The sequence below is a fragment of the Eptatretus burgeri genome, chromosome 21 (genome assembly GCF_056783735.1).
Source record: "Eptatretus burgeri isolate ZD-2024b chromosome 21, Ebu_testis_v1, whole genome shotgun sequence".
NCBI classification, from domain to species: Eukaryota; Metazoa; Chordata; class Myxini; order Myxiniformes; family Myxinidae; genus Eptatretus; species Eptatretus burgeri.
This window is the reverse complement of record NC_140981.1, coordinates 1,570,925-1,583,424: the sequence shown is the minus strand read 5'-3', so window position 1 is coordinate 1,583,424 and position 12,500 is coordinate 1,570,925. Positions and strand designations below refer to the sequence as shown.

The window sequence follows — 12,500 nt, the reverse complement described above, 5'->3', positions numbered from 1 at the left end:
ACGATCTCAGTGTGTGGTTGCTGTCTGCCATAGCCATACCGTTACCCCGGCCTTCCACACACCACACCGTCCCTCTTCCCCACATCCCACACACTTAGTGAGAACTCCTATTTGTAACTCGTGTCAAGCCCATCACCAAAACCATGAGATCAATCCCAATACACATGACATAGCATAGATAACATGAGAACGGTACTCGGTATCGTACGTACCTCCGCCAATCTGAACGGTGCACGTTTTGTGTCCCACTGATAGGCCGGATCTGGACCCGGACCTGAACCAGAATCGAATCGGCTTGTTCTTGTCACCTACTCGACTCATCCTTATAGTTCTGTCATCATCCGTCCACAACTTTTTGAAATAGTGCATCTTGTTAACCTCCGCCATCGAAGATGGATGGAGGTTACTGTTTTCACCCCTTTCTGTTTGTTTGTTTGTTTGTTTGTTTGTGAACAGTATTATGGAAAAACTCCTCGACGGATTTCGACGAAACTTGGTGGGAGGGGTTAGGTCTGGTCCAAGGATTATGCCATTAGATTTTGGACTTGGTCCAAAATCCCATATGGCCGCAATGACATCCAATTTGAAAAAAATTTGAATTTTTTTTTTTTTTGCATTTCTACATGTTTTAAGTGGTTTCCACCCCCCCCCCAAAAAAAGTTGTTAAAAGAAAAAAAAAAATTTCAACTTTTTTTTCAACAAAATTTCGATTTCTTCTTTTTGCATTTCTACATGTTGTAAGTGATTTCCAACCCCCCCGCCCCCCTACAAAAAAATTGTAAGAGAAAAAAAAATTTTGCAAATTTTTTTCAACAAAATTTCGATTTTTTTTTTTTTGCATTTCTACATGTTATAAATGATTTCCAACAAAAAACATGCCAAAATTATATTTGCGGCTGATTTTGGAACTTCAGGTGGATATACCCACGTAAAATCAATTTCTGTCTCAAGGAATCTAGTTATGACGAATGAATTGAGGATGTAAAAGTTAAAAGTAAAAGGGAAAGTTGCAAACTATAACTCCGAGCACTGTTGACGTCAAATTGAATGAATAGGATATCAGGTTCACTTGAGTGACCCAGCAGTATTGGCGGCGGAGGTTTTGCACTCTACCGAGTGATCCCCCTCTAGTTAATTATTGTATCGTTTTCAGATCCATCTCTCAATGGTGAGGAAGCAATTAAAAAGATTGTAGGATACAGGATCTTCATCAAAATATAATAAATTCATCTTTGTCACTCACCAAACCTGTCCACCAAATTTTGTTGCAAACTGTCCTGAACTTTTTGAGATATCCTGCTCACAGACATCCGTCCACCCGTCCAGTGGGACCACACTCTGCACAGAGCGTTGGTGCTACCAGAGCAGTCTCCTTGACTATTGGGCACAATCCTGGACGGGTCACCACTCCGACACAGGATACCAGCAAGCTGGCACTCATTTTCCCGACCTCGGAAGGATGACAGACAGAATCAACCCCACCTGGTATTAATTCAACAACTGAGTGGGATTTAAACTCAGGATCCGAGGATTCCAAGCCCACCACTCTAACCATTAAGCCAACACCAAGCATGCTCACAGACAGACAGACAGACAGACGTGTAAACATACCCTCCGTGCACCTTTGGCGGCACAGGTGAATAACAAACATGAGAAAGAGTCGCAAGAGTGAAAAAGAGAGCAAAATCACAAAAACGTTTTCATCCCGATCCAATCACTCCTCGAACGAGCCACGTGAACAGTAAACGAGACAAAAGAAAGGAAAAAAAAAAAAAAAACAGGTGCAAGTGATACAGGTGAACTGGTTCTTACGTTGATGTTTTGGAGAAAGTAATTCCTGCTCGTAGGAAAGCACTCCAATATCACAGTGATGTAGTCGAGGACGATGGAAAATACAATTATCATCCTCCAGGTGTATGAAGAAAGAGTGAAGGCGATCCTGTGTTTTAAATAATCCATTTGGAAAAACTTGTGTTTTGTGACCGTTGAAGACATTATCTGCTGGAGTGATGTCCTGTAAGAGAGAGAGAGAGAGAGAGAGAGAGAGAGAGAGAGAGAGAGAGAGAGAGAGAGAGAGAGAGAGAGAGAGAGAGAGAGAGAGAGAGAGAGAGAGAGAGAGAGAGAGAGAGAGAGAGAGAGCAAAAGGATAATTTCGAGAAACAAAGTCATCTCATTGAATTGGACGCATTTCTCATCACAACATGGGTACGATTCCTGCGAAACAACCTGTTCTGCCTGTCAAATGTCAACATGATTGGCAAATTCATTATGTCTTTATAAATATATCATCTCCAACATTCCAAGGAAATAAGGTTGGCTTGTCAAAACTCACAAGCAGTTGATATTTAAACTTTTAAACGATGTCAAACAAGAGAAAAGCGAAAAGGTTAATCGGCTCGTACAGACAAGCCACGCGAAACTTTTTAGAGGCTGTCAGATCAGGTTAAGAATAGTGTAGAAAACTAAAACGTAACACACTCAACCACAATTAATAATCTCAACGACTGGCCAAATTTCCAGCTGTAAGAGTGTCGGGATTCGTACCCACTCCTTTTTGCGGTTTACGCTGCTGTCTTCACGTCTCTTAATCTCAAATCTCACGCATACACGCGCAAGGATGCCCTGTTATTTGTGTTAAAATTTCGGGAAGCTGAAATTTTGCATGCCAACTCTACTACTCGTGTAGTGTATTGCGTGTTAAGCTCAAAACTGTAAGTATTTTAATTTCAAAATGGCCTCTCAACATGCATGTGCAAAAAAAAAACATGATTTTCAGAAACCTAAAAAATGGACACCTTTTCACAGATATCTCCAAAATTATAGCAGCCACGAACATGGATGAACAGCTTCTAAGACCGGAAATGGTTGGAGAAACATATTGAAACATTAGATTGCGATTATTTAGCTTATTTAACGAATTATGTTCCAAAAAAAGTTAACAAAACAACACCAAACACAGCTGTACAGCAATGAAATTTACACAAAGTTCACGTGACTCCGTTGTGTACATTGTGCCACCATTTTGTGTCCAACAGATGGCGGAATTGTATTGTAAAGCGCAATAAAATACAAAACTACCAATAAAACGATTCATGTTAAAGATAACGAGCTCAAAATTGATCTGTTGATGTACAAAAGGAGTCTACACAAAAGTTTTAAATTTCAACGTTCAACCGACCAAAATAGCTGACTTATCGACAAAAAAAAACTGTAGGTTCGATTCCCGAAAAGTTATCGATCTCAAATTTTAACACATTATTAGGGTAACATTTGCGGTTCTAGGTTCCAAATTTGGAGGTCCGAGCATTTATAATCACCGAGTTATTAAAAAGACACGTCTCAGCCAATCAGCATTCATCAGTTTTGAATTTCAAATTCAAAAAAATTCGAATTAGCCAATCAACAAGTTAACGCTCAAAACGTCACAGTTCGTTTGGCAATGACACAACAGCTCGGTAAAGTTTTCTCAAACAATTCTCAACACTTTAAAAATGTATATGGAATCACAGGGAGGACCAGCAGGATGGCCGAGAGATAATTAGCACACTCGTCTCTTTAAGCTGTCTCGCCTGGGTTCGAATCCCGAGGCGGCTATAAACCGCGATCGCGATATTTCACAGGCACGGTGACAAATCTGGTTAAACTCGACATGAAATGATAAAGTTCATCTCATGTTGTGAAAATGAAACCGTGTGACGTACCTTCGTTGTTTTCGTCAGAAATTGAAGCCAATAAAGTCCGAATTGAGTGAAAATTCGACAAAACTCCACGAACCACGGAAAACACCGCCGGAGGTCCACGGAGAACCGAGCGTGTCTGGAAATTCCACTCGACTATTGTGACGTCACAGTTGCCAAGTCACCGCCTCAGCCCAACAAACTAAATTATTAAATTGTTTCCAACATTGTCAATTTTCATCCGATTGATTTGAAATTTGAAAAGGATTTACACAGAAGGTCACTGAATTCAACAACCGATTATTTTTGAGGTCAACATTGGCTTGTAGTTCCCGTGTGGGGTCCGTGCTGATCCGTTCTGTGTACAAACACTGGAACTCATTGATTTGGGGAACGTCACGATGTCTGGAGCGAACCTCCATTTGAATTGTTAATTGAAATGTTGTTAAAATGTGGATAAAACTTTCTCACCACGAAACTGAAATAAATCGCCGCTGATTTTCCCTGTTGATACCACATCTGTCAACAATGGCACAGAGTCATGCCATGCTGATCGCTTCAGGATGGACACAAAATGGCTGCCCTGGAGTCACCTCTCGAACCGAGAACGCCACATCCGATCAGTATGAAATTTTTTGAGGGTCATCTGGGGATAAATTGGTCAACAGAGCAAAAATTATGACGTCATCGGTCACGTGGTTCGGCAGCCATGTTTCCATACAAATTTTAAACCTTCAAAAATCTTCTCGGAAACGGCTGAACAGATCCAGGAGAAACTTTACAGGTATGACCGCCTATCCATGAGGAACAAAAAGTTCCCCAGCAATGACGTCATAGGTCATTCGTAGTCGTGACCGGTAGTCGGATGATTAACTTGGTTAACTGCATTGTCGTTGTTAACCAGGCAGTCGTTGTGGAGTTTTTTCATTTACCTGTATAAATGCGTGCTCACCTTTCTTCCCTCTCGGGCCGACAGTCCTCACTTGCCGAGACATTTAAAAAATTCTAAAAATTTCCGACAAATTTGCTTCAAACTCCATGAATCCTCTCCCCCACGTGACCCAACATCGAAGCTTTGTTTGTCTTGTTGGTTGAAAGTCAGACAGGTGGTTAAGTTTTTGTCTCCCCCTCGTCGACCGTTTATTCATCCCCCACCAGTTTCACCGAGAGGGACGGGAGGTTTGCTCTCTCTCTCTCTCTCTCTCTCTCTCTCTCTCTCTCTCTCTCTCTCTCTCTCTCTCTCTCTCTCTCTCTCTCTCTCTCTCTCTCTCTCTCTCTCTGTCTCTCTCTCTGTCTCTCTCTCTCTGTCTCCCTCTCCCTCTCTCTGTCTGTCCCTCTGTCTCTGTCTCTCTCTCCCTCTCTCTCTCTCTCTGTCTCTCTCTCTCTGTCTCTCTGTCTCTCTCTCTGTCTCTCTCTCTCTCTCCCTCTCTCTGTCTGTCTCTGTCTCCCTCTCCCTCTCTCTGTCTGTCTCTCTCTGTCCCTCTGTCTCTGTCTCTCTCTCCCTCTCTCTCTCTCTGTCTCTCTCTCTGTCTGTCTCTCTCTCTCTCTCTCTCTCTCTCTCTCTCTCTCTCTCTCTCTCTCTCTCTCTCTCTCTCTCTCTCTCTCTCTCTCTCTCTCTCTCTCTCTCCCTCTCCCTTTCTCTCTCTCTCCCTCTCCTCCTCTCTCTCTCCCTCTTTCTCTCTCCCTCTCCCCGCTCTCTCTCTCTCTCTCTCTCTCTCTCTCTCTCTCTCCCCTCTCCCTCTCCCTCTTTCTCTCTCCCTCTCCCCCCTCTCTCTCTCCCTCTCTCTCTCTCCATCCGTCTGTCCCTCCTGTGGGTTTTCAGACTTTTTTCCTCAAACCCTTTAACCAATCCAACTGAAACTTGGTGAGTTGCTTTGTTATCAGTTCGAGAACAAAGAGTGCGAGTTTCAGGACGTTTGGTCAATTTTTCTCAGCAATGTCCTTATTGGACTTGTATCACGTCCGTGGGGGACGTGTGTGTGTGTGTGTGTGTGTGTGTGTGTGTGTGTGTATGTGTGTGTGTGTGTGTGTGTGTGTGTGTGTGAGTGCGTGCGTGCGTGTGTGTGTGTGTGTGTGTATATGTGTGTGTGGGGGTATGTATGTATGTGTATGTGTGTATGTGTGTGTGTGCATGTGTGTGTATGTGTATGAGTATATATCCAATACGAACAGCCAATAATCCATTTACTTCGTTCGAAAGCGAATAATCCATTTACTTGGTGAGAAAGCTAATAATCCATTTCCTTGGAAAGAAAGCTAATAATCCATTTACTTGGTTAGAAAGCTAATAATTCATTTACTTGGTTGGAAAGCTCGTAATCCATTTACTTGGTAAGAAAGCTCAGAATTCATTTACTTGGTTGGAAAGCTAATAATCCATTTACTTGGTGAGAAAGCTAATAATCTATTTAATGAGTTTGAAAGCCAATAATCCATTTACTTGGTTCGAAAGCAAATAATCCATTTACTTGGTTGGAGAGCTAATAATCAATTTCCTTGGTTAGAAAGGTAATAATCCATTTCCTTGGTGAGAAAGCTAATAATCCATTTACTTGGTGAGAAAGCCAAGAATCCATTTACTTGGTGAGAAAGCTAATAATCCATTTACTTGGTGAGAAAGCCAAGAATCCATTTACTTGGTGAGAAAGCCAATAATCCATTTCCTTGGTTAGAGAGCTAATAATCCCATGGTACCCGTGGTAACCGTAAGTGGTGTGGTGAAGTGAAGCGTTGACACGGATTCCGAAGGCCTCGGACGGCTTCTCCTTGGATGCTAAAGCAGGTAAACAGTTCAACGTGGGGAGGTATGGCCTCTACCTGTAGTGCCGTTCGAGTTCGGGATGGATTTGTCAAGCCAGTGGGGTATTGAACGAGCTCAGGTTTATTACCCCTTTTTTGATGTTCCCATAACCCATCCGTCAATACAAAAGGAAACTTTTTCCTTCACAACTTAGAAATAAAGTGTTTGAGGATAAAGATCACACGTACTCGTGGCGACACCGGTGGGCGTGGCCTCACAAATGACTGTGACGTCACAAATCTGTGGAATCCTCTTGTCGTTGCCCCGGCGCCTGTTATCCTCACAAGATGGCACGCTGGAGGGGGTTCTCCGTGCTCGCTCTTTCTCTGTGTTTATTTACAATTTGCTATTACTTCGGTTACCTACCGGACCTTGGACAGGTAAGTTTTCAACGAGGGACGTTTACCTGTACGTTTTTTAGGCACAATTCCTGAAAGTTTTGACCTTATCGTGAACAATAAAGGTTACGATGATTTTGTCCAAAAACATTGTGTCTGATGGAACATGTTTTGTGTGTCTGTCTCTCAAACAGAAGTTTCAACAATATTCCAAGGACATCTTGGAAAGCCTCGGACATGTTCTTCCCTTTGAGGTATGACGTCATGTCATGCTGCAGAAGCATTTCGTGTTCATGTTTTATTTATTTATATATTTATTTATTTGGATGTTGACGATGGCTGCTTGGCTGCCTCATTTTCTGGGGACACAGCTGTGCTGCTGATGCTGTGCCCCCAGTTATCAGCACACTGATACTCATTTTGCCGACCTCAGAAGGATGACAGGCTGAGTCAATCCGACCTGGTGTTAATTTAACGGCCAATGGGGCTTGAACTCAAGACCATAAGATGTTAAGCCAGCCCCCGGAAATGTTAAACCAACACCAGGCTCTTGTGTTCAACCACTACTCCAGAAGGATTTCGTGTGTGTGTGTGTGTGTGTGTGTGTGTGTGTGTGTGTGTGTGTGTGTGTGTGTGTGTGTGTGTGTGTGTGTGTGTGTGTGTGTGTTTTGAGAGTGTAATTATTATTATTGTTGTTTCTGTTCCATTGCAGACTGAAAAAACTCACTGGACGTCAAAACTCTATCAAGGTGAGTCAGTGTCTGTTCCCTTTCATGTCCTTGTTCCCCTCGCTGAAGGAGAAGGTTTTGCGTTTCGGTCCCTTTGTTTGTTTGTTTGTTTGTTTGTTTGTTTTCCACACAGAACTTCGGTGTTTTTCTCCGCAACTGCTTGTCAGATTGAGAGAAAATTTTCACAATTGGTGCGACTACTTTAATGATAATTATGATGTCATAGGTCACTTGGTTTCGCAGGCTTATTGGATTTACCCAAAAACCTGCAAAAATCTTCTTCTCCAGAATGGCTGGACAGATCGAGGGGAAACATAGATCAAGTTTTTCAAGGAATAATTGATAGGTCACATGGTTTGGCAGCCATATTGCATTCAAGAAAAATATTAAATAATGTTTTCTATTACTCTGCAACAATTACTTGCAACGTAATTGTTCATTGTCTCCCAACGTCTTTATAATGCACATTCAAGTACACAAATGTTTAAATCAATGTCGTTGTCCCCCATTTGGTGTATGTATGATCTCCGCCATTATCTTTCCATCAGTATACCTTAGAATAAGCCTTTTAACACTCTCTTTGTTCTTGTTTCCAGGATTCACGTCGTCCTGGAACAAGTACTTCAACCATGCCGCCGCTCAACAGCGAAAGAGGGAAATCATCACGAATTGCCAAATCTTCCTGATAATTGTTGTGTGCATCAACCTCATCATCCAGGTGTGCAAGTGATACGAGCTCACGGGATATGGTTCACAATGTCGTTGTTATAGACTATAGAGATAGACCATTCTGGGGTAGATTTTGGGTGAAAAGGTCCGAGTGATAAAATGTAATCCCAAACAGAGTTTTATTTAGGATTGAGAAATTAAAAAAATATGCGAGAACAACAATGCGACAATCATATCGCAAGACACGAGGATGCATTGTTTGTAAGATGTGTCGTTTGATGCTCTTTGTGCTACAGATCAGAAATTGCTCCCGGAGTCAACGACATTGCAACAAGTGCTGTAAGTTAAAGCTTCTGGAATTGAGATTCGGAACATTGCACGAAAGTACCACTTATAATATACAATAGATAAAATTAACTTTAGGAATTGTAACTCCGTCTCACGATGATTTTGTTCACTCATTCACAGGCTGTATGAAGAAACACAAAACGAAGAAAAGCAGAATCACCGGGAGACGGAACGATGGGGTCCCGGTCGTGGGTGCTGTTGTGCCGATCATGGAATTGCAACAGCATCACACATCGCTATCATCAGCTCTGCGGAATCAGATGGACATGTGGCTGAGTGGTGATGTTTTATTCACAGGGATGCAGAATGATTTCAGATCACATGAAATCAGAACAGTGGCCAGGGAGAATGTGTCTCTTTGGTCTCATGGAATGGAAAAGGAAGATCTGGAGTTTTGTACCATCCTCAATTTGATGTCTCGATTGCTGAACAATCAGCAAGTGGTCATCACGGTTCATGCATCCCGACGTATAAACACCCGGCGGTGTATGATTGAATCGGTACCTGCACAGTGTGAACTTGGACAGTTCGCCTACAAGAATGCTCTGAGCCCACCTGGACCAACGAAAGACATCCCGACAGATAAAATTTCTTCCTCGGTCCCTCATCCACAGAGACATTCTGATGCTGACAACCATCTGGCATTACTGGTATCACAAAATGTATTGGAACAAAGCGACATCTCTTCTTCAGTTGAGATCCTGAGAGAGTCCCTTCAAAACAATCAAATCTTTTGCAAAGTATCGGTGAAAAGATCTTGTGCACCGGTCAGGAAACCAAGGGGGGTGATGACTACTTCCAAAACCACCAACACGAAAAGCCCTCCAAGGAGAAGATGTCGTATTCCAGTGAAGATACCAGGGGACGTGATGACTCCTTCCAAAATCACCAACAGGAAAAGCCCTCCAAGGAGATGTCGTATACCAGTTAAGATACCAGGGGACATTATGACTGCTTCCAAAACGACCAACACGAAAAGCCCCCCAAGTGGAAGATGTCGTGTACCAGTGGAGATACCAGGGGACATGATGACTCCTTCCAAAACTACGAACACGAAAAGCCCCCCAAATGTAAGATCTTGTATCCCCATGAAGATACCAAGGGGGAGGGGTGGGGGGTGATGACTCCCTCCAAACCATCAACCAAAAAACGTTGCACTGTTACCTGGAAAGAATAGACCTCTTCACAACCCGGGACCGTTGAAACAAAATAAAATTGGGCTCATGTTTACAGCAGAGAAGATATTCACAGTGGGTGAACAAGAAGAATATGAAGAAAGTACGACGGGAGTTGGATTCCCGAGAAAAGCCGCTGAGTTGACAGAAAATATTTTGGGTTCCAAAAATTTTGACTGAACTTCAGACCCCAAACAGCATGTCATGATGACTGCAGTGAAATTCTTAAGTACGTTTTGGCACCTGATCCGAATCTGAACCCAAACCCTGAACTCGTTCCTTCCCAGAACTGCCCCACATCTGTCCCCTTCTAAACGGAAAACCCCCTCCAGTGTGTAAGCTTCTCTCTCCAGGTGTAGAAATGTCTCACAATCTCTCCTTACTTCCCAGGTCCTTCCAATAATTGTCTCCATACTGCTGACGGAGAATGCCGATAATAAAAACTTCTTACTTTCCTGTCTGTTCTTTTCCAGATAGTGCTTTGAGGACCGTCATGATACAGGCTGATGGCCTTCAGAGAAATATCTCCTCAATACGACCTCTTTCCCCTCTCAAATGTCTGGCAATCTTGCCCTTCTCTCCAGGTGATTCCCATAAATGACTGACTCCGGGACTGCTGACCCAGAACTCCAGTCATCAAAACCTCTTACTTTCTTATCTGCTCTTCTTTTTCTGCTCTTTTCGAGATATTTATTTGAGGGCTGTCATGATGCAGACAGGGGGCCCTCTGAAAAAATCTCTTCAATGTGACCTCCTCCCTCTGCTCCCACCAATTTCACCCTCCTATGGATAAGCTAAAGCAGTGATCTTCATTATTTTTTCAAGGGGGGCCACTTTTGCTGATGAGACATCAGTGTGAGAGCCGCCATACCGAGTGCAGGACTCCAAAATGGCTCGATGAGGCCCCACCTCCACATACTCATTTTGACATTTGAGTATTATTGGCCTTGCGTAAGGGGCCACACCTTACGCCACCAGTGGCTCACGGGCCGTGCAATGAAGAACAGGCTGCTAAAGGTTCACCTTCGATCTTTTTCCCATTTTTCTCTTCCAGGTAGAATCATCTTCCACATTCTGTTGTCTTGTGCTCTCCAACATAGGTCTTCAAGTTTGCTGCCAACCACCACCCTCACATTTAGTTTGGTAGATGTTTTGGGTTCAGTGTATCAGATCTTTCTGCCCTCTCGTACCTGAGATTTCCCAGTCATTGTGTCGTCGTTCAGTCAGCCGTCCTCCCATTCTGGTTCAGGAGGTGACGGCTCAAGCCAATGAAGCCTTTGTTGATCCTGTGTGAAGTGGGGCCATCGCCGTCAAATATAAAACACACAGGAAATGGCGCAAAGTGCTGAGGCGCGGCGGTGGTGGTCATGGTTAACCCTTGACCAGGCAAAGATCCCCGGGGGGTTAACACTTAACAGATAACCTGGGGTTTTGAGGACCCCAAGGTAAGCTGCAGTTTTTATGAAGATTTTTTTTTTTATAAAGGCATATTTCTTCGAAAAAATAATAAAAGTATTTTTTAAGAGTAGATCAATCCAGTTTTAGTCTTAAAATATTGCAAAGGGTTCCAATTTGATATGTACCTAATCAATGGTATTGCAATAAAATGATTGAAACCTCTTGACTTCCCGCTCTCCTGCTCCCTCTCAACTTCCCACTCATCCTACCCCTTCTCGGTTTCCCCTTCGTCCTGCCCCTCTCAGCTTGCACCTCATTCCACCCCTAACAGCATCCTCTTCATCCCTCCCCCTCCCATCTTCCCCCTCGTCCTACCCCCTACCATCAGTCTCTTCGTCGTGGCATTTCCATATTCCCATTTGTCCCGCCTCCTCCCACCTTCCCCTCATCTTCCTCCGATCTCTTGTCCCCTCCCATCTTCCCGCCTTCTCCCATCTCTCCCCATCACACCCCCTCTCATCCTGGCTATCGTCTCCTCAGATTTGATTGACCTGAAGCCCGTTCTGGTGGCAGACTCCCACAGTTCACCAAGAACTCCATTTGTCACTCTCCTTATACTACATTTACACCTCCCAAACCCCAGGAGTACCTTTGGCTACAAATTCCCCTCTTCTCCCACCTGGTTCGTCTGTGTGTTGTACTGTCCTAACAGTGCCGACTCTTTCTCCATCTCTCTCTCTCTCAGACAACGTGGACACAATTTTAACCTGTCATCCCAACTCTCTCTTCCTAATATGTGGCGATTTCAATTGTCACCATGTTACTTGGCTGGGTGTTGGTGTACCTCTCTCACCAGCCATGGCACGTCAGCTTAGGACTTCTGTGACGTCACAGGACTGACTCAATCTGTGAAATTCCCAACCCAGATTTCTCCCAATGGCAAATCCTCCCTTCCTGGACTTAGTGATGAATAACTTCCCTGCAAATGTATCCTGCTCTCCCTCTGCTCCAATTGGTTCATCTGATCATGAGCTTATGAAAGTCAACATCTCTGTGGCGATTCTCAGAGAGCTGCCTCAACGCCAGCGAGTCTGGCATTTCATTGAAGCAGGTTGGCAGGGGACTGCAAGCAGCCATCTCTCTTCAGGACTGGTCTCCAATATCTACTGCCACTGATGTTAACTCAGCCTGGGAATTCTTCCACAGAAACCTGCTCCCTCTCTCTCTCTCTCTTGCACAGGTTCATTCCCTCTTGTCTTCAGTTATCCTTCCCTTCTTCCAACTCATGGGAACACTGAATCTTGTGGTGGTGAGGCAGTTGATCTGAAACAATTTGCCTTCTCTTCATGGAAGGCAAATCTGATCGA

General features: G+C 43.7%; 1 protein-coding gene across 1 annotated transcript in view; it reads right to left on the bottom strand.

Moving 5' to 3' along the window:
* The window catches only part of LOC147008142 (uncharacterized), a 33,794-nt gene that overhangs the window by 7,269 nt on the left and 14,025 nt on the right, over positions 1-12,500 (bottom strand). The window contains exon 2 of the mRNA XM_085865640.1: positions 1,813-2,014. Within this exon, the coding sequence (XP_085721766.1) occupies positions 1,813-2,014 (202 nt within the window). The remainder of the gene's footprint in view (positions 1-1,812; positions 2,015-12,500) is intronic.